General features: G+C 41.1%; 1 protein-coding gene across 1 annotated transcript in view; it reads left to right on the top strand.

The window, feature by feature from the left end:
• The window catches only part of GPC3 (glypican 3), a 459461-nt gene that overhangs the window by 304324 nt on the left and 131958 nt on the right, over positions 1 to 23179 (top strand). The window contains exon 5 of the mRNA XM_052663043.1: positions 5395 to 5520. Within this exon, the coding sequence (XP_052519003.1) occupies positions 5395 to 5520 (126 nt within the window). The remainder of the gene's footprint in view (positions 1 to 5394; positions 5521 to 23179) is intronic.

Genomic DNA, 23179 nt, shown 5'->3' with positions numbered 1-23179 from the left:
AGTTCCACATTTAACACATTGAAGAGACTCTTTTTCCTGAGTAGACTGCTGTGAGCAAGCACTGGGTTTGTCCCAAGCGAGAGCCTACAGCTCCACTATTTATATGTCAAATGATATGTTTGACATGTATGATTAGAATAAAGTGGAATTGGAATCAAAGAACATTCCCTTCAATTAAATTGTTTTTTTCCATTCCAGGCAACTAATTGTCCAAACTTTTTTCTTTTTTTTAACCAGAGACAATTCAGTTGAGCAGACTGCCTTATTTCATGAGTGGAGATTTTTTCATTGTCTGTCACGTGCTACTAGCTCAAAGAAAAGAAATCTGAACTGAGTCACACATGGGTAATTAATATGTCAGTTTAGTTTTAGGTATCTTTCTTTAAAGAAATAAAATATTCAACTCATCTCCTTCTAAACTTACTAGTATAAGCAGGGAGACAGAAAGTTATTTAAGAAAAGATAAAAGTAAAATCTACTTAGTTCCCATGCCAGAACAAATGTAGGAAGGAGTGATAAAGAAGAGGAGAAAGAGATGCCCAGTAAACCCAGTAGGCAGTAAACTGCTTCTGTCCTACTCTGCTACTTTGGGGGCATCAGTTTAGAAAGTTTTCTATCCTGAAAAATATAACATCTGGCTTTCTTTTAAAAAATCCAAGTGTTTGGAAACCAAGATTTATTTTCTCGGTCTTTTGGAACCGAAAGCCTGTACGGAGGGACTCCGAAGTATTGGCCAGTTTTCCAGATGCGCTAGAGCCCTGCTCCTTGTTCTCAGTGAGCAGCTACTGCCTCATCCCACAGGTCCTGGGGGTTACTTGAGAACAAGCATTTATTTCATCATTTTGGTGTTCTTTGTATACCAAACCCACCCTGGATTCTCGGTGGATTCTAATGGGGGTAATATACACTGAGAACCAAAAAGAACTCAGTGGATAGCCTATGAAGAAGAATAGGTTTTAGAGAAATAAAAGTAAAACTTTTCTGGAGAGGAAAGTCTAGAAAGGAAATATATCCAAATATTAACAGTGATTATCTCTGGCTGGTAGGACTATAAATAAGAGATTTTTTTTTCCCTTCTACATTTCTGTGTTCTATAATATTAGCAATGATTATCTCTGGCTGGTAGGACTATAAATAAGAGGGTTTTTTCCTTTCTGCATTTCTATATTCTATAAATTCTCAATAGTGAACATATATTTCTTTTATAATGAGAAAAAAGCAGCAGACTTCATTGTCTAAAATGGAAGAAATAGATTTTAACCAGTCTTTGCAACTCTTACAAATTTCTTTTCCCATGCCTCACCCTTATCTTTTTTTCAAGTCCATCCAAACTGGCTCTTTCCCAGCTCTCCTGACTGTCGCTTGCCACTATTTCAAGGAGTATCTCTCTCGTAGACAAGCCTTCTCTTTCTCTAAGACATATTTCACCTTGTAGCTTTTCTGGAGTTATATCTCAATAACAGCTTTATTGAAATATAATCCACACAGCATACAATTCATCCATTTAAAGCATATAATTCAGCTGTTTTTACTATATTCACAGAGTTGTACAACCCTCACCACAATCAATTTTAGAATATTTTTGTCACCTTCAGAAGAAATCCCATACCCTGTAGCTATCGTTTCCCAGCCCTCATCTGCCCCAGCCCAAAGCAACCACTGATCTACCTTCCGTCTCTCTACATTTGCCTATTCTGGACATTTCACATTAATGGAATCAATCATATGTGGTCTTTCATGACTGGTTTCTTTCACTTAGCATAATGTTCTTAAGGTACACCTCTGTTATAGAAATACTTTTTTCATGTTAAGACCGAATAATACTCCATCATATAGAATATGTACTCGTTTATCCGTTTATCAGTTGGTGCACATCTGTCTTGTTCTGCCTTTTGCTATTGTTAATAGTACTGCTGTGAGCAGGTGTGTACATGTACTTATTAGGAGTACTTGTTTTTAATTATTTTGTGTATATACCTGTTATAGTAGTGGGATTGCTGGGTCATGTGGGAACTCTATGCTTAACTTTGTGAAAAGCCACCAAACTATTTTCCGCAGTGGTTGCACTCTTTTGCATTCCCACCAGCAATGTGTGAGAGTTCCAGTTTCTTCACTTCCTGTCTGTTTTTATTATAGTCATCCTAGTGAAGTGGTATGTTCCTGTGGTTTTGATTTACATTTCCCTGAGGATTAACCTACTTTTTTATTTCAAAAAAATGTTTAGATTGTTTTTGAATCTCAATTCTTTTTTTAAATCGGCATATAGCTGCTTTACATTGTTCTTAGTTTCTGCTGTATAGCAAAGTGAATCAGTTATACATATATCCCCTCATTTTTAGATTCTCTTCCCATATAGGCCATTACACAGAGTATTGAATAGAGTTCCCTGTGCTATGTAGTCGGTTCTCATCAGTTACATATTTTATGCATAGTAGTGTATATATGCCAACCCTAATCTCCCAATCCATCCCTTCCCTCCTCCCTTCCCCACTTGGTTTATCCCACCTGATGATTAACCTACCTTTTAAAATTCAACATCAGATTCTTAGACACGAATCCTTGTGAAGGCCACCACCACTTTCCTACCAAGTAAAGACCATCCAAACTGCTATACGAGATTAGTCCAGTGATTTACCCAGTCCAATAGCTAGCTAGTCTCTGAAAAAGAGTAACAGGAAAAATATTTAGGGAGAGAACATGGTTGTACTTTTTAATACCCACTTTAACAGATGAAATATTATTTATCTTGTGCATATAAAGTTATCTGGAACTTGAAAAAGCTTAATTATCTTGCATACATAAGTTTATCTGGAATATAATATATATTTATAGAGATTATATATTTATATTCTACATGCTCATAATAATGGAAATAAATTGCCAAATTGGGGTATTATTCTGTGCCAGGTACTATGCTAAACACTTTACATGCATTGTCTCATTTGATCATCCCAGCAACCTATCATTTGCTTCATTTTAAAATAAAGAAACTAAGCCTCAGAGAAGTTTAGTCTGTCTAGTAAGGTTTTCCTGCTAAGTAAGTGAGGGCATAATTGGCATTCAAAACTCATATGAGTTAGACTCCAAAATCAGTGCTCTTAGCTACTACTCCTAATAGGTTTTAAGGGGGTGTCCTGAGAAACCAACCATCATTATATCATAGCTCCTAGATGATACTGTGTTCTAAATTCAAAATAACTAATTCAGGAACAAGTTTTAAAAAAACAGCCTCTTAGGTCCATCGTGTATGTCCTAAGGAGATAATGAGTACTCTGTGAAGTAAGATAATCTTTTATTTCCCCAGGTTACCTTGTTCAAGTGCCAGAGAGATTCCCTAAATTCTACAATTTTAATGAGCCAGACATTATTTACATTCCTTGTGGCTTTCTTAGACTTTTATCTTGACCCAACCAAGTAATATCTTTCCATACTAAAGTGGGAGGTCTTAGGTTTATCACAGCTCTTCGTCCCCTCAACACTTAGATCGACCCTCTCTGAATCTGCTCCAGTGTGTCAGTGATCTTTATGATCAGCCAAGAAAAAGACTCCAAGAGTTGGGAGGCTGGAAGCAGTTCAGAGTGTTATGCGGAGGTTTTTTTTTTTTTTTAACTTCTAGAGAAGTCAAATTGGAAGGCATTGCTATGAGTTCAATTTTTCTTGCCAGCGCTATGTTAGTGAAAGAGAATTTGGAGGTAGGAGGGGGCCTAAGGGAAACTTTCATTAAAGGGAGGACCATCACTTCTCATAGACTAATAGCCATATTCCATTTCCTCGTGTAAGGAGGGGAATTACTCGGCCTCAGCCTTTAGTCTTTCCATTTCCACTCTTGGGAACCATATTATTACCTTGTAAAACGGAGCATCTCCCCTATTAGCGTTAATTGAACCCATCTTTTTTCTCTGTGAGAAACTATAATGTTGACTTTTATGTTCAGAGCCCTATACTGAGCCTCTTCACTTTGGAGATTGACGAAGCGCAGCCACCAGGAGTAGGCTATGAGAGAGTTTGAGCATAACAGGAAGTAACTGTTGGGGTATCAGGAGTTATATATGTCTCAATAACCCTTCTCCAGTTGTTCTGTCCATCACCCTGGCTTTACTGTGACTCGAGCCTTACTGAAGATGTGCCAAGTATTGTAAGCACATGTTCTCTCTCTCTTCCTCTGAATCATTAGTTTAAATGTATCATCTTATGGTAATAGAATGGAAAATGGCATCAAATGCAAGAAAATAATTTCCACCAGCCTTCTTCTTTTAGCCAAATCTGAGAACAACCCCCAGAAGGCATTTCTGGCTCTCACCAGTGTCCAAATGAGATTCAGGCCTCTAGCTCCTCCAGAGGCCTATATATCAGGTCAGTCCATTCTTAGCCTGGAGACAATATTGAATAATTACTCCACTGCCAGGAAATTCCCTGGTGAGACTCTCTAAAAACTTAGTGGAGACTTAGGATAAACTTGGATATACAGGAAGTACTCTTTAATTTCCTTTCTATTGATACTAGAAATATTGCTTTAGAAAATAGAGAGTATTTTATTTTGGTTTGTTTACTACTGGACATCTATTGCATCGATATTTTAGTATTTCTTTATAAACATACACACTTCCCTCCAGTCTATAGTGTCTTATTTTGTGTGTTCATGTACATCTGAAAGAAGATAATAGGCCAAAATTTTGCAGGGTATTTATGGGTGTGTGTTTATACATATTTGCATATATAATATGTTCTCTCTCTCTCTCTAACACGCATTCCTATAACATGAAAGCCAGAGCAAATATATAATAAAATATACTAGGAGCCCTCCCAACCCCCTTATAGGAACCACAATATACAAACAAAGAACAAAGAAACCTTCCTCCTCTAGCAGATGTGAGTTTCTCTGATGACATTGTCAGGAGAATTTCATAGAGCTTATACTACTCTGAGCACCCTGCAATTCTGATCTGCAACTAATAGCCAGAGTCTATATGGAAAGGGGCCATCTCTAGGGTAATAGCATTGAAAATTACAATCAATGCACTCAATTACACTCAGAAGCCAAAAGATATGTAGCGCTTCAATGTGCCTTGTAATCAGCACCTTTGAGAATGTAGGTAACAGCATCTGAATGAAAAATGGAAGCTGAACGTGTTAGAAAATGGATGTTAGAATTAAATCATCCTTCTGATAGGAATAGCACCTTATATGGCAGGCAACTTTTTTTCCTAATATCATTTTATTGATTTAAAAAAAAAAAACCTAAATTGTGACCTTGTAGCCAAGAATGTCTTTTAAAATCATTTATTGCTCTAATCAGCCTGGCAGAGCCTTTCTGTCATGCTGATAAGGAAATTAAACTTTCCTCATACTGGGTTTACTTGCGTCTTATGCACAGATGTTTTGTTTTTCTTTCAGGGAACTAATTCAGAAGTTAAAATCTTTCATCAGCTTCTATAGTGCTTTGCCTGGCTACATCTGCAGCCATAGCCCTGTGGCTGAAAATGACACTCTTTGCTGGAATGGACAAGAACTCGTGGAGAGGTAATCTTTTTTGAATGTTAAATATAGCAGTATATGAGAAATACTCATCATATGCTCATCTCAGGCTTAGTTATGTCTTCTCTCCATTAATTTCATGAGAAAAATAATAGAAAAAAACATACACATGAACGTCTATGACATGGCATATGCTGTCTATGACTTACAGCCCTCATAGAACTTACAAACTTTGAAGCGCACAGAGAACTATGGATTCAGGAACATTTTACAAATTGTAAGCAGAAGGCAAGTCTTTTTTCTGTGGGTCTTTGGCTTCTTCCACCTTCTCATTATGTGGGCCCTTATTGATTGATTGATTTAAAGAAATCATATTTGTACTAATGGCTGTTATTTATGAGAATTAACTACATATCAAGCACCATGCTACATGCTTGTATGTGTTAACTCTCTTTATTCTTATGTCAAGCCTAAGAAATTGCATTATTTCCCCCTGTGTTATAGATGAAGATGGAGAAAAGAAGAAAGGGGAGGGAAGAAGGAGTACCATTTCACATCATTTTTATTGAAATGTTTGATTCTTTGAGTGTTTCTTAGTATTATCTGTACTAACATTTGTCATCTCTGAAGAATTTGCTTATCGCTGGAAAGGAAATAATATATATTCTTTTTCAGCAAGTATTTACTGAGCATTTTCTAAGTGCCTCTCAAGTACAAGTAAACAGAACAGGCAAATTTTCCTATCCTCAAACAGCCTTCATTCTAGCAGGCTAGTGATATTCCTGACCGCCATTGCTTTGTATGTGTAAAAAATGGCTTGCAATTAAATAATTAAATCAGGAGGGTACAATGCTTAGGAAACTCCATAATGGGGTTGATGAACATGCTTTCAAAAATGTTTGTGCAAGGGGAAGCATATTGTAGAGGGGAGTACAGAAGAGACCTGGATGCAAGTTCTGAATCTTTCACTGACCAGTTGTTTAACCCAGGGCAAGTGACTTGAGGCAAGAACTGAGGTGATTGGATTAAAGCACCACTAATTCTGACAGTCTGTGTGTTTTATTTCCTTATCCATTCATTCATCCATACCTTCAACATTTATGTTTTGAGATTTATGTTTATGATTATGTTTTGAGATACTATGCGTTAGGCATTGAGGTGAGTGCTAGGGGTGTGAAGATGAACAAGATGACAGGCAAGTTACTTGCTTTGAGGGCCTTTACATTCTAGCAGAACCCAATATCCAGACATAGGATAATTAATCATGATGCTAAATGGAATTAATTAGCGGTGTAATGCCATGGACAGAGGAACACTTTGGAGCCAGATGAACCTGGGTTTTCATCTCAGCTCTGCTACTGACTCGGTGTGGTCTTGGGTGAGTCACTTCACCTAGAAAGTGTCAGATCTTCTTCTGTAAGAAAGGGGTATCTCCCAGTATTGTAACTATCAGGTGAGAGAAAGCCCCTAGCGGGCAGGCACATACTGGAAGCTCAGTTCATGTAGTTCTCTTCTTTCTACCTTCCCCCACCACCCCTCCTCTTCCCAGGGCAAAGTAGAACATAGGCCTGAAAACAGCTTGTTTCTCAACTAAGCTTTGTACTGACCTGGAACAATGAGAATGGGATGTATATTTATCACGCTAAAAGTTCTATCAGGTACTGGGTAGAATCATGAAAATGTATCCAACTGTTGTGGCATATTCACTTAAATTATCAGAGAAGCAGTTGGTATTTGGTTTTATAAAAGGCAGATGCTTTAAAACAGGTATGCTGTTTAGTCGCTTAGTTGTGTCTGACTCTGTGCGACCCCATGGACTGTAGCCCGCCAGGCTCCTTTGTCCATGGAATTCTCCAGGCAAGAATACCGGAGAGGGTTGCCATTTCCTTCTCCATTAAAACAGGTATAAATGCTATCATATTTCAAAAAGAAAATTCCCACAGGTTCAATATGTGGTTCTTGTGTAAACTTGATGAGAAACCATCCCAATAACTTACCCACTGGTATATTAAGATGGTGAAAAATGAACAATTTTTCATTTGTTTTGAGCAGCATAACCATGGTTTTTTTTTATTAAAAAGCAAATTTTAGTCTATACTTATTTACTATTGTAATCGTTCATTCATTTATTTACTCATTTAACAAATATTTGAGTACCTGCTATGTATCAAGCACTAATATTTGTTTCCTCCTTGTTGTGATCATTTAGAGCAAATGTTGTCACTGCACTGGAAATATCTTCTGATATATCAGATGATCCAGTTTTAGTTATTTCTAAAGAGTTTCTTCTTAGGCAGTCCTATGTGTTTTGAATTAGTGGGATTTTTAAAAATTGAATTTTACTCATATAAACTATTCATGTTTGGTATACTTTCATGAAGGATGTTGTCCTGAAACTGAGAAAATCCTTTTCTATCAAATGGTGGAATCCAAAGCCTGCTAACTTTGAATGAGTCCAGAAGTTAACCAAGGGCACTTTTGCACCATTAAAATAGCTCTGCTAAACAAAAACTTTTCTGTTTAATTTGCCAGCTTTTAATATCGTAGGATATTGAACAAAATAATAAATATTATAGTATGGAGGAAAGCCATTATTTCAAACTCTTATTTGTTACTTCTGCAAAACCTATTTTTTTCAAAGCAACTTTTGTTTTTAGTATATATGATGCAGAAAATGAAGGAAGGAAGAGAAAGAAGGTGGGAGGAAGGAAGAAAGTCAAATGTTATTCGTAGACAGAATATGGGTAATGTAATCCAGGAAGTGCTTCTTCCATGGTTGGCAACCTTGGGTTATCATTAACCTGTGCTTTAATCACTGACCTAATGTAATGATTGGAGAAGGAAATGGCAACCCACTCCAGTATTCTTGTCTGGAGAATCTCAGGGACAGAGGAGCCTGGTGGGCTGCCGTCTACGGGGTCGCACGGAATCAGACACAACTGAAGCAACTTAGCATGCATAGCATGCAATGCAATGATGGGAGCAGAAAATAATCTTAAACTAGGTTTTTACCAAATTACTCAAGAATATACATTTAATAATATGAAGTTCTGTAGCCTGAGCATATGTGTGCTCCCTCTTTGCACCATTTATAAAGAGTAGCCTTGAGCTGCATGTATCATCTATAGTTACATCCCCTCTCTGAGGCTTTTCATTGAATTTCTCATTTAGTCTGAAGTAACAGTTGCCACTTCATATTGTCAAATGGGTTGTGACTTTGTTATCTTTATAGGTTGGGTTTGTGTTCCTTTGAAAATATTTTACTTTTAATCAAGAAAATTAATGAAAATCAAGGATCCTGAAAAAGAATAAGACTTGTCAGTGGAGACACATGATTAAAATGAAAATATTGATGTTAAAAAGCCATATCAGCTGGGTTATCATAGCTATTTATACCCTTCCACTCTGGATCTACCTATTTCTCAACTTTTAAAAAGTCAAATAAGTCACTGTCTCTCTAAACAGAGCCGTATCTCACATCCTTTCAGTTTTTATCTCTTCAGAATAAAATTAATCCAACTATGCAGGAAAAGAACGTTTTCACACATCTAGTCTCAGGGAGTACCACGTAAGCATCATTTGCCTTCTCACCTCCCCCTCCCTCCACTTCCTCCCCATCTTGGCTGGAAATAAATATTGGCTTCCAGGATTTCACAAAGAAGTCTTCAAATTAGCAAGCTTGATTCATGTGAAGTATACTCCATCATGAGAGCCAGCATGTATCCTACAGGCAAAAACCTCCTACCATTGCCAAAGGCAGAAAATCCTCCATCTTTTGCCTTTGTAGAACCACAGAGAATTTCAATTAGAGAATCCCTGAGACCAAGATAAATATAAAGGTGCCCGTGGAAGTAAGCTGACACTGGGCTTAAAAACAGCTAAATGTAGGCTTTGCCTGCAATGATGCTGAAAATACCCATATGAAGAGTGAACAATTTAGCAAATACATTCTCAAGCGCCTTTTTAGAACTGTTAGGGCAACTATCTGGCTGAAATTTTCATTCTTCTTTTAAACGATTTGATACCATATAAGCCCCCTTTTATTATTTAATTGTTTATTTTAAATTAGCATGAGAGAAATTATTTGAACCTATACATGTTCAAAAACCTTAGAAAAAATGCTGTTTTTTCCATTTAACATCTGGTAATTCAGGTTCCTTTAACAAAAGTTGAGCACTTAGTATGTCCTAGGCCCTGTGGGGCGTCAGTGATAGGTATTAGAAGCCAGTGCCTGCCCGTGCTGAGGGGTTTACAACTCAGTGAGGAGAAAAATAAGGGAAAAAGTCAGCCAGCCTTTTTTTCTCAGCAGTCCAGAGAGCACCCCCCTCAGAGGTGTCAAAACAGAGGCTCTACCCATCTGTATTGGGTATCTTTTCCTGCATAGTTCAATTAAATTTATTCACAAGAGATAAAACTGAAAGAATAGGAAATATGGCCTGTAGAGTAACAATCACTTGCTTGACTCTTTAAAAGTTGAGAGATCTGTGGATCCATAGTGGGAGGGTATAAATTGCTATGATAACCCAGCTGATACTAATTGACATTTTCTTCAACATCAGTATTTTCATTTTAATCAGGTGTCTCCACTGACAAATTTTATTCTTTTTCAAGATTCTTGATTTTCGTAAATTTTCTTGACTAAAAGTAAGGAACTTGACTAAAAGTAAGGAATTTTCAAAGGAACAAAAACCCAACCTATAAAGATAACTATGCATGCTTGTGTGTGTGTGTGTGTGTGTGTGTGTGTGTGTGTGTGTGTTGAGGTGAAATTCATATAATATGAACGCAACCATTTTACGGTATACAATTCAGTGACATTTAGTACATTCACAGTGTTGTACAATCAGCACCTCTGTCTTGTTCTAAGACTATGTCATCACCCCAGAAGAAACCTTGTACCTGTTAATGGCCACTTCCCATTCTCCCCTTCCGCCAGCCTCTGGCAACTAACCAACTGCTTTCTATCTCTAGATGTACGATATTTTGTATAAAGGGAACAATTCACTTAGCATAATGCTTTTTAAGGTTCATCCAAGTTGTAGCATGTACCAGCACTTCTTTTCTTCTTATGGCCAATAATATTTCATTGTATGGATATAGTACATTTTGTTCATCCAGTCATCAGTTTTCCACCCCCCCCCCTTTTTTTTTTTTTCCGGTTGCGCTGAGTCTTTGTTGCTGTGCGTGGGCTTTCTGTACTTGCAGTGAGTGGGGACTACTCTCTAGTTGCGTTGTGCGGGCTTATTGTGGTGGCTTCTCTTGCTGAGGAGTACGGGCTCAGTAGTTGTGGCCGCCGGACTTAATTGCCCCATGGCATGTGAATCTTCCTGGACCAGATATCGAACCTCTGTCCCCTGCACTGATAGGCAGATTCCCATCCACTGTACCACCAGGGAAGTCCCTCCACCCATTTTTATGTTAACCCTGAGCAACTATTGCTCTGGTTAGGCTTTTCCCACCCCCTCTGAATCAGCTTGGCTCACCCTTAACCTTGAGGATAAGAGAGCCAAAGCTTTAGGTCTTCCATCCCCATCATACTTGAGCAGCATTCCCGTGCTAGGCTCTCCTCCACCTGGCCTCATCTCCAGGTGCCTTTGCAGTCATTCTCCTCTGAGTCCTTTTTTCTCAGCGTTGTATGTATACTCACCTGGCTTCTCCTATAGTCAGCATACCTCCTACAGGAGTTGCTACTTCCCTAGTGACTTTGACGTTTATCAATTCCACATGAACAACTATTTGTGCTTTGTGGCACGACGCCTCAGTTCCCTCTCTGATCCAGTCCTAGCTGGTTTTGCTGCTCCTCTGCCATGTTGTTGGCCTCCATGGGCCTGGATCTAGATGTCAGCCCCAGAATATTGCTGTTCTCTTCTGGCTGACAGATCTACACACCACTTGTGTTCTTTGTGGATCAGTGTCCATTTTGCATTTCCTCATTGTGATGCTGGGACTCTCAGTGGAGTACACGGGGCACCTGGCATTAGGGAATAAACTCCATGAGATCCGCAGGGTCACACTGCAGTGAAGGCATGTCCTCTGCCTCTTACATAATCTTACCTTCCACTTCACCTGAGAAGCTATAGACACGTACTCTTAACTGCGAATTTTCCCTTGTTGCCACTGATCAGACAAGTCTTCCAATGTTTATAAGGCCTCTCCAGGATTTCTCTGCTTAATTGGAAAGGCAGAAGCAGGAATATACAAAGCAATTATTTTACTTCTCGAGGAGTTTTGTTCTTGTCTCGAAACCTTCTGAATGCTTCAGAAATGTAGGGTAATGAGACTATTTTTCTTCTGCTGGATTGGAGGGATAAACTGTGTCATAGCAACAAGTGGGAATGAATGTGAGAACCATTAACACCCAATTTCTGACATGTACAAAATAATTTTTTTTAATTTAAATGAACAAAATGGCTGGTTTTTGCCCTATATGCAGGAAAGATGAGGGAAAATAGTTGATTCTGTTTTTATAATGCAGTTATTTAAAGAACACTGTTTTGAGGATTTGAGGTAGGGGGAGGGGCCAATTTGTAACACTAAAAGGTTTTTCACTGGTTCACAGAGCAAGATGGAAAGACCTTCAGAATCTTCAATCTGGCAATCAATGATTAATTGCAGAAAAGACCTATGTGCAGGGTGTATAGATATTCAGACATACACATTTGCACAGCTCATTCCAATCACATCAGAACAGGCCAGCAGAATGCAGCAGTTGCTACATATAGCTCCCATACTCTCATGCTAAAATAAGTTATTAGTATTGTTTGCCTTCTGTTCATTTAGGATTATGTTGTAGTTTTTGAAGGCTCAAGGCCATATACATAGAATTTTAAATATGGTATAGCCAGTGAAAATGCCGATGGAGAAGCAAATATAATATTACAAAAAACAGAGCCAAGAGGAAGTGGGCAGAGGAAAGTAAACAGTGGATCATGGAAATCATATTGAATGATACTGAGTCAAGTCCTAAAGTCATTTGCTTCTGAGCTGGTTTAGGCACAAACCAGACTAAACTCGTGCTGAAGCCAGGGCTTATATCTCTTCTCAGCAGCCCCTGTTGTGATGGTTGGAGGATTATAATCTGAGGTGCAGTCTTCAGTATCCCAGCTCTTCTCATTGCTAGTTCTTCCTCTGCCCCCTATCCTGCAGGAAGCTCTGCTGGTGAAAGGCTGGTAGGAGGGAGAGAGGGACAAATAGGGATTTGGTTGGCTTTCTTTCTTTCTTTTTTTTTTTTTTGACCAGGTAAATAACTTTATTTTGTTAGGAGCACTGTCTGCCTCCACGGCTTCTTGGTCCCCTTCAGACATTTTTGGTTTTCATTTTATTCAGTTTTCCTGGAAGCAGAAACATGACACTTCAATTTTTTTCTGATTTGACTGTGTGTCCTAGAATGAAAGTACTGAAATATAGCTAGTATGGCAGCTTACATTCTAACTTGCTTTAGGTAAACATAATTGTTCATGGAAAAGTTTTGAAGGAAAAATAGATTATGTAGAGAATGGCTTAACTTGGTGTAGCATGAAATATTTGTGTCAGTGAAAGATTTTTTATAATCCTGATAAGGTAAGATAGATACATTTGGCATGCACCCCCGTGTAATAATTCCTCTAAGGGCTTAGATTGGCATATTCTCCATCATATATTTATTTCAAAACTTGCCTCCAGTGACAGTTATTTTTCAGGGCCTACTCCATGGCAATACAGTGACATTTATCCCTTAAGATTATAGTGTCACATACAGCAGCTCAACCTGCAGAATTGAGTGAGAAAAACCCAGCTTATCCTAGTGACTAACAGCATAATATGGTCTGCCGCATTCAGGATGGGCTTGTCAACTGTCAGGTCTAAAGCAGTGAGAGGAGACCCCCTCACGGCTCAGCACAGGTGTCTGCAGCCACCTGTTGAAGGCTGGATGACTTATTCTTGAAGCAGAGTGTGCCCTATTAGTACTTAAGCCAGCCCCACCCACGCTCAGTTGGATCATCTCATTATAAGAAGAGCATTTGGGCCTCCAAGACAGGTCCCTGCACATCCATACCCTCACCAAACCAATCTCACCACACAGCTTCCTCTTTGAAATGTGATTCTGAAGGTGGAGTAAGGCCTGTCTGCTATTACTGTCATTGCTCCCTGCACTGCTCCATTTTTACTTGGAAGGCTTGGGAGATGGATCCATGAAGGACTATAATTGCTTTTGAGAAACTGTTTATTTAACACATCAGGGCTTCTATGTGCTTGAGGCATTATTGCCTCCTTCAGAGTAGGCAACTTTAGTAGGTCATGGACTGACTTCACTGAGGCCACCAGTCCTCAAAATATTTTTTGACATCTTCTTTAGGAAAGGGTCCCTGATAGCTCAGTTGGTAAAGAATCCACCTGCAATGCAGGAGACCCCAGTTTGATCTGCTGGAGAAGGAATAGGCTACCCACTCCAGTATTCTTGGGCTTCCCTAGTGGCTCAGCTGGTAAAGAATCTGCCTGCAGTGCAGGAGACTTGAGTTCAATCCCTGGGTTGGGAAGATTCCCTGGAGAAAAAGCCTTGAGGGCATATGGTCAGTTTCCCAGTCTGCAAGTTGTTAGTGTTCAGCCCATTGATCATCAGTGATACAGACGGAGAATTAGAGAGAGAAGATCCTGAGAGGTTAGGATGCATGAGCCAGGTGATTGGTGCATGTCTGGAAGAGTGAGCGCAGACACTAGAATGATACAGGTGAAGGTTTTAATCTTGGTTTAGACATTGACTGTGTGCTTCTGGCAGGTCCTTTAACAGCACAACCTGTTCCCTTATTTTGAGATGGGCATAATTGTACCTGTTCTGCAGGACTCTTGTGAAGGGGTATGCTGACACATGAGTACGTGATCGCTGTTGTTGATATTGGCACATCACTAGAGTGTGGTTGAGCAGGACAGGTAAACGTCCAGGGCCAGGGTGAAGAGTTGTAGGCCATTCTTCCTGTCAAGGCAAACTGGATTTGAGGTAAATATCTGTAAGTCTTTTGGAACCAAACTGTTGAATGGGGAGGCTACTTAAGCTGTGTTATACCATTTGGGATCCATTTGGGATAAGAAGATAAAAGGAGCTGTGTATTTCTTGTGACACTTAAACTGGTTTTACATAGACTTTCCAGAGAGGCATTCCAGAAATGTTTTAAGTAACGTCAGAATCACTGATGGTACCCAACACAGTTTTGGCTGTATACATTCTGATTAATAGAAGTCTGCCATTGCTTTCTATTCACCCCTCTGAGAGCACGTAAGGGAGGTGGTGAATTGACTGAAACAAGGCTGCTGGGCGGGACAAGTGCCCTAGCCTTTTCTGTCTGAAGTGGACAGTCAGTCCTTGAGTGATAGCAGTGTTGCTTCATCAGAACGCCTTTGACTGACACAAGCAGAACCCACCTGAAACATTTTCATCCAGGTTCTCTGACCCAGAAGAGTTATTTCGGGCAGTCACTGAGCATCAAGAAAATGGACTCTTGAGACTCCGAGTTTGAAGGACAGGCAGAAGCCTGTTAGGGGAGCCTCTTGGGAGGCTCTTGCCAGTGGCTCTGCTCTTAGACCCCTCTGGCTACCTTATTGTTGGGGCTGCTGTGATTGTGCTATAGATTTTACTCGCTGCAGGAAACGATTGGCAGGTGCCCCTTCTCTACTGCCACTGGCCCCAGTTCTTGCCCCAGGGTAATCTTTTGGGGTCTCCCTTGCAAGAAACTCAGCTCTGCAGGGGTTTTGGTGTTTTTTGGGGTTTTTTTTTTTTTTTCCGCCCTTTTCCTCCTATACTTAAGCAAATGCAAAATATTGCTTGCGTTTCTCTGGTGATTTTTACTGATAAAGTCAAGCAGTTAGGAATTAACAAAAAGCACCCAGAGGCAAATTGCAAAGTTATGGGGCAATCGTAAAAGGCCATGGGGTAGTTGTTTCAATGCACAGCTTTCAGGTCAGCAAGCCTGGGTTTGGATTTCTGCTCCAGTAGGTATTAGCTCTTTCTCTTCTCTGAGCCCATTTCCACATCTGCCCAATGGAGTTAATAATTTCTACCTTTAATGAATTGTTGACAGGATTCAGAGAGATTGTGAATACAGAGTACAGTGCCCGAAACACAGTAGGCCCTCAAGAAATGGTAGCTGCTATTGCTGTTCTTCAATAAAATGAGCCTATAAAAATGGTCCTTCCAGTTCTTTACTGGGAGAGAGATGGAGCTCTGCATGACTTTAATTCCCTTCAGTAATCCATTTCTGAAGTTTTTTTTACCAACAAAGGTCCGTCTAGTCAAAACAATGGTTTTTCCAGTAGTCACGTATGGATGTGCAAGTTGGACTATAAAGAAAGCTGAGTGCCGAAGAATTGATGCTTTTGAACTGCAGTGCTTGAGAAGACTCTTGAGAGTCCCTCGGACAGCAAGGAGATCTAACCAGTCCATCCTAAAGGAAATCAGTCCTGAATATTCATTGGAAGGACTGATGCTGAAGCTGAAACTCCAGTACTTTCCAACCTGATGTGAAGAACTGACTCATTGGAAAAGACTGTGATGCTGGGAAAGATTGAAGGCGGGAGGAGAAGGGATGACAGAGGATGAGATGGTTGGATGGGATCACCGACGTGATGGACATGAATTGGAGTAGCTTCTGGGAGTTGGTGATGGACAGGGAAGCCTGGCATGCTGCAGTCCCTGGCGTTGCAAAGAGTCAGATACGACTGAGCAACTGAACTGAACTGAACAGGGAGACAACTTGACCCACTCCCTCTCATCTTTATCTTTTTTTCTTCTTCCTTCTGCAAAAATGTTAAAATCCTCACCCTTGCCCCTGTTCAGCACAGGTGGTGGGCATTTGGGTCCACTGGTGATAAAGTGAGAGTTAATTGCATCTATGGATATGTCCTGGACTAGAATGCCTACCTTCAATATCTTGTCTCATGGCAAAGGCCGTTTCAACGGTTCCACCTAGAACTTTTTAACAGTGATTCACTCAGGTAATCTTTCTATTTTACTTACATTAGAAACCAGGAAGGGTCAGGTTGCAGGGCAAATCCAGTTGCCTAATTCTCTGAAGTCCTTTCTGTCACCCTTGGGTTAACCTCTGTGGGAGAGGAGAGAGGTCATTAAAATCAATCATGATTGCCCAATTTCTCAAGCCAATGAATGTTACTTTTTTACATGAGTATGCCTTTGATCCTTGGATTTGTCACCTCTGTAATGAAGTTTCATTTCCCTCTGAAAGAAAATTTACTTTCATTTGTAGCTCCGGTGTCACAGGAGCTTCTACATTTTGCCCCCTGGTATTTTAGTGGCCCATGTGTCTCTGAATGGATGGATCTTAAACCACCATAGTTTGAGTTACTCGATGGCCCATTTTGTCCCCTTTCTTGCTTCTAGGCACAGCTTCAGGCCCAGAGCTGGGATAAGTCCCTCTTTAAAGAGAGCCAGAGTGAGCTGGCCTCACCTGAGGTCAGGGTGCACCAGCCTTGGGTCCGAGGGATGTGTAGAGGGTTAGGCTACACAAGAACTCAGGCTGGGGACTTCCCTGATAATCAAGTAATTAAGCCTCCGAGCTGTCAGTACAGGGAGTGAGGGTTCTATCCCTGGTCAAGGAACTAAGATCCCACATGCCATGCAGTGTGGCCCCCCACCCCCCAAAAAAAACACAGACTGAAAAGCTTAATGACCAGGACCAGAAAAGGCCTGAAGGGGCCAGAAAAAGCTGTTACTGTGGCCTACCCCTCCTTATCCTTGACTCAATGGCATCTCCTCTGAGGAGCCTGAATCCTTCTGCCCCAAGCGCAGTCTGAGTTAAGACCCTCAGCACATAGGTGTCCCTCTGGCACATCTCTAGTGAGCGCATTTTATCTAATCTTTCACTAGAAGACAAGCCCTGTGTCTTCTCTATGTATCCTTACTGTTTAGTTGCACCTGCCATAGAATTGACTATACTGTTGAATACTGTTGAATTCAATAAATGAACCAACAAACATACTTGTTGGTAACAAACCTGAGTACCAGATCCAGCTTTCTCATGGTATATGTGTCTGCCTTTGGACAGGTTTACTTTATGTTTCATTTCTTTCTTCTATGAAGTGGTGAAATTAATGCTTCCCCTGCTGACCTCATAGGGTTGTTGTGAGCCTCCAGTAAGCAAACGCATATGAAATATCTTTGTAAATTGTGAGACGCCCTCCATTTACTAGATGTTAATGTAGAAAAGTGCTTCCCAAGTGGCTCAGTGGTAAGGAATCCGCTTGCCAATGCAGGAGATGCAGGTTTGTTCCCTGGGTTGGGAAGATCCCCTGGAGAAGGGAAAGGCTACCCACTCCAGTATTCTGGCCTGGAGAATTCCATGGACTGTATAGTCCATGGGATCGCAAAGAGCTGGACACGACTGAGTGACTTTCACTTCACTTCACTTCACTTCGGGAAGATCATCTGGAGAAGGAAATGGCAACCCATTTCAGTATTCTTGCCTGGTGCAGCCCATGGGATCACAAAAAAGTCAGAGACAACTTAGGGACTAAACAACAAAAATGTAGAAAAGTAGATCAGACATGGAAGGAAGTTTTACCTTGAATAAATGGCATTATGTGTTGGCTAATTAGCACAGCATTACTGAACTCTCTTTATGAACACATAGATTTGAGCAGCTTCCTGAGTATCTCTCTCTGTGTGCATCTCTCCAGAAAGAGTACTTTTAAAAAAATTGGGGACTTCCCTGGTGATCCAGTGGTTAAGACTTCACCTTCCCATGGAGGAGGGGTGCAGTCCCTGGTCAGGGAGCTAAGATCCCACATGCTTTGCGGCCAAAAAACCAAAACATGACCCAGAAGAATATTGTAGCAAATTCAGTAAAAACTTTAAAAATGGTCCACATCAAAAACATCTTTAGATTCCTTTCTTCCTTAAGCAAATCCACCTATTCCCACAAACTTCTATTTTTAAACAAGCCATTCCATAGTGCTGAATAAACTGATTGGCCCTGCTTAAGGAGATACTTTGGGGGATTTGTAGCATCAGTTTAAATTAATGAAAAGTCTCAGTGACAGACTGTTTTAAAATAAATGCAGCTTTATTACATTCAAACACATATAACAACACCACTGGGAATAGAACTTGAAGAAAGCCTGCATCAGAGAATCAAAGTGAACAAATAAGGATCGTTGATAATGAGGCTATTGTTGTGCGAATGTCCTGCTGAAGACCAACATCCTCAAATGGGCTGACGTACCCCTGATGAAACCCTTCCCCTGCTCTTCATAGATATGATGAAAGTCCAATTAAAACCCCCTTCGCATGGCTCTGGATAACCCAGCTTTTCCAAAGCCCAGCGTATGGCATTTAGCAGGAGTGCTCCGTCCTCTGGTTATAACATAGTGATCCAGAACCGCAAACACCCTCTGGCCTCTATGGTGATCAGCTTGGTCAGATTTGCCCAAGGCTTTCTAATTTGGGCACAGAATGTCCCAAGTCCTGGGAAATTTCTCAGTCTCAGGCAAAGAGGGACAGTTGCTCATCTCCTGGCAACTATGCCCTTAAGAGCATAGGCGCTACCATAGGAGGTTTACACTGGATGGTTGAAGTGTTGCTGGGGAACTGCAGATCTGTTCAGCTTTCAGCCTTCACAGTTTACCTTCTCTTACCTTTTCTTCCCTGAGGCATTCTGAAACCTTCTCTCTTCCCTTTGCCTCCTCTAATTCCTGTCTGAGCATGCAGTGAAACTTCAGAAAGTAGAACTGAGTAGAGGTGGCATAGCCCAGGGGTAGAGCATTTGACTGCAGAAAGTAGGACTGAAACAGTGAAAGTCTTAATCAGAAGAATGGCTAACATATCTATAGTGCTTCTCATGTGTGCATTAAGTAAGTTAATTCTCACCACTGCCCTCTGACCTGGACATGATTGTTGTTGTGTCGCTCAGTTGTGTCCAACTCTTTGCGACCTCATGGATTGCAGCACACCAGGCTTCCCTGTCCTGCATCATCTCCCAGAGCTGCTCAAACTCATGCCCATCGAGTCACTGATGCCTCATCCTCTGTCGTCCCCTTCTCCTCCTGCCTTTAATTTTTCCCGGCATCAAGGTCTTTTCCAACAAGTCAGTTCTTCGCATCAGGTGGCCAAAGTATTGGAGCTTCAGCTTCAGCATCAGCCCTTCCAATGAATATTCAGGACTGATTTCCTTTAGGATTGACTGGTTAGATCTCCTTGCTGTCCAAGGGACTCTCAAGAGTCTTCTCAGGCACCACAGTTCAAAAGTATCAATTCTTCAGTGCTCAGCCTTTTTTATTGTCCAGCTCTAACATCCATACATGACCAGTGGCAAAGCCATAGATTTGACTATACAGACCTTTGTCTGCAAAGTAATGTCTCTACTTTTTAATATGCTGTGTAGGTTTGTCATTGCTTTTCTTCCAAGGAGCAGGTGTCTTTTAATTTTGTGGCTACAGTCACCATCCACAGTAATTTTGGAGCCCAAGAAAGTAAGTTTGTCACTGTTTCCATTGTTTCCCCATCTTTTTGCCATGAAGTGATGAGACCAGATGCCATGGTCTTCGTTTTTTGAATGTTGATGTTTAAGCTAGCTTTCACTTTCATTAAGAGGCTTTTTAATCCTTTTTGCTTTCTACCATAGGGGCGGTGTCATCTGCATATCTGAGGTTATTTGATAATTCTCCCTACAACCTTGATTCCAGTTTGTGCTTCATCCAACCCAGCATTTGCCATGATGTACTCTGCATATAAGTTAAATAAGCAGGGTGACAATATACAGCTTTGATGTACTCCTTTCCCAATTTGGAACCAGTCTGTTGTTCCATGTCTTGTTCTAACTGTTGCTTCTTGACCTGCATACAGATTTCTCAGGAGGCAGGTCAGGTGGTCTGGTATTCCCATCTCTTGAAGAATTTTCCACAGTTTGTTGTGATCTACACAGTCAAAGGTTTTAGTGTAGTTAATGAAGCAGAAGTAGATGTTTTTCTGAAATTCTCTTGCTCTTTCTATGATCCAATGGATGTTGGCAATTTGATATCTGATTCCTCTGCCTTTTCTAAATCCAGCTTTAACATTTGGAAGTTCTCAGTTCATGTACTGTTGAAGCCTAGCTTGAAGGATTTTGAGCATTCTTTGCTAGCATGTGAAATGAGTACAATTGTGCAGTAGTTTGAGCATTCTTTGGCATTGCCCTTCTTTGGGATTAGAATGAAAACTGACCTTTTCCAGTCCCGTGGCCACTACTGAGTGTTCCAAATTTGCTGGCATATTGAGTGCAGCACTTTCACAGCATCATCTTTCAGGATTTGAAATAGCTCAACTGGAATTCCATCACCTCCACTAGCTTTGTTGATAGTGATGTTTTCTAAGGCCCACTTGACTTCACACTCCAAGATGTCTGGCTCTAGGTGAGTGATCACACCATCATGGTCATGAAGATCTTTTTTGTATTGTTTTTCTGTGTCTTCTTGCCATCTCTTCTTAATCTTTTCTACTTCTGTTAGGTCCATACTGTTTCTGTCCTTTATTGTGCCTGTCTTTGCATGAAATGTTCCCTTGGTATCTCTAATTTTCTTGAGGGGATCTCTTCTGTTGTCTTCCTCTATTTCTTTGCATTGTTCACTGGAAAAGGCTTTCTTATCTCTCCTTGCTCTTCTTTGGAACTCTGCATTCAGATGGATAAATCTTTTTCTCCTTTGCCTTTCGCCTCTCTTCTTTTCTCAGCTATTTGAGAATAGCTCAGTCAACCATTTTGCCTTTTTGCATTTCTTTTTCTTGGGGATGGTTTTGATCAGTGCCTGTTGTACAGTGTTATGAATCTCCATCCATCGTTCTTCAGGACATGATTATTACCTTCATTTATTGATGTGGTTGAAAGTGAAAGTCACTCAGTCGTGTCCAACTCTTTGCAACCCCATGGAGTGTACAGTCCATGGAATTCTCCAGGCCAGAATACTGGTGTGGGTAGACTTTTCCTTCTCCAGGGGATCTTCCCAACCCAGGGATCAAACCCAGGTCTCCCGCATTGCACGCAGATTCTTTACCAGCTGAGACACAATGGAAGCCCCGATGATAAGGTTAAATAACAAAAAGAGCCACGGCACTATTAAGAGAGTTTGGATCCAAAATCAGGTAGTCTGTGCTCTCTTGTCCACGACACTGCCTGTCGCATGCTTGGCTTCTCTTCTTCCTGTTCTTGATGGAAAGCCTGATCTAAGCTTGTTCTCCTGTCCAGCACACTTGGGACAGGTGTTCTGTCTGGCTTTTCTTGCCCTGCACTGCTAAATTCTAACCTTCCCTTGGTCTATCCCCAGTCCTGGCCCAGGAAATTGCAGTTCTTTTTCTGCCTCTTGCACCATGCTTCTCAGCTTTCAGATTTTCTCAGGGCTGGAAGGTGGTATCCCCGGAGAGAAAGAGCCAATGGCCTTCACCTCCTTCTGAGGCCAGTCCTCCATTCCATCTCCCCTACACCGTGGCTCCTATGATAACCCCATTACCTATGACTGTGAAGCCCGTGCAAGCAGAGACCCCTTTAGCCCTAGACTGGAAGTCCAGCTTGGCTCTTAACTCTACCACAAACTGGTTTGTGTGACTTGGGCAAGTCACTGACCGCCAGTCTTTTATTTGTAAAATGGAGTTAGACAAGATGACCTCTAAAGCTCTTTCCAGCTCTAACAGTCCATGAGTTTCAATGGCAAGGATATTTGAGGGAGGGGGGAGCCTGAATGGAGGAGGATTGCCCTAAAGCCTCCTTGATGACATTGAATATCCAGTTCTTTATCTGATGGCTTCCCAAACAGACCAAAGTGAAAGCAATTGAAAAGGAGCCCGGGGGTATAATCATTCTCATCAGAACAGATCCTTTGGGTATCTTTGGGGCTACAGGGGGGCAGGTAGGTTGGCTGATTGAGATATTGTCAGAGTTCTCAGTTTCTGATATTGGAGAGTTTGGGGTGAAATTCATATAATTAAGCCTTAAAGAAATTGCCACCCCCATAGCACCACACGACCCCAGTGGAGCTTCTGAGCAAAAGAAATGGAATTCAGTGTCTGTTGCTCCAAATAATATTTGACACAACCACCCAGAATGAAAATGAGAAGCCCTCAAACCACAGCGCTCTATCAGTGTGGGGAGAGATCCATCGAGTGGAGTGCCAGAGGCTGAAGGGCAGGTCAGAGCAGAGGGATGCAAAGTGGCTGCGCAAACCCAGAGGAGGGAGACAATTCTCTCTTTGCTGAAACCATCCGGGCTAGAGAGCTAGGGTAATTTTTGACCTAGCTGTCCTTGTGTGCATTGCTGTGAGCTTTTATTAAGTATTTATGTAGCAGTTTATATTTCACCAAGTGCTTTACAATCACTTTTATTTGGCTGAGTAAAGTTTTCCTGGAATCCCATCTACTTTATGATCAGGAGAGGCACTTCTTGTTTGCTTAGCACCGCCCTGCACACAGCTTCACACAATAGGCCCCTTGTTCCGGCCGGAGAGCAGGTGCAAAGAGTCGAGGACCTGGAGGCACCTGCAACTGCTGGGGCGGTTGGAGTAGGGGTGGTTTACACTTCAGTTCACCTTTCCTTCCCTCTGTTACTCTTGAGTGTTATTTTATCGCTGGCGACTAGAGAGCGGCCGTGCCAGACTTGGGCCCGCCAAGGGCAGAGCTATTCTGCTATTGGCAGTGGTAGGGCCGGTGGCTCTGGTCTAGTTCCTCTGGCCATGCCCACCACGGGCACCGTCTTCCACC

The sequence above is a fragment of the Budorcas taxicolor genome, chromosome X (genome assembly GCF_023091745.1).
Source record: "Budorcas taxicolor isolate Tak-1 chromosome X, Takin1.1, whole genome shotgun sequence".
Taxonomy (NCBI): domain Eukaryota; kingdom Metazoa; phylum Chordata; class Mammalia; order Artiodactyla; family Bovidae; genus Budorcas; species Budorcas taxicolor.
The sequence above is the reverse complement of the archived record's forward strand: the minus strand, read 5'-3'. Positions and strand labels throughout refer to the sequence as shown.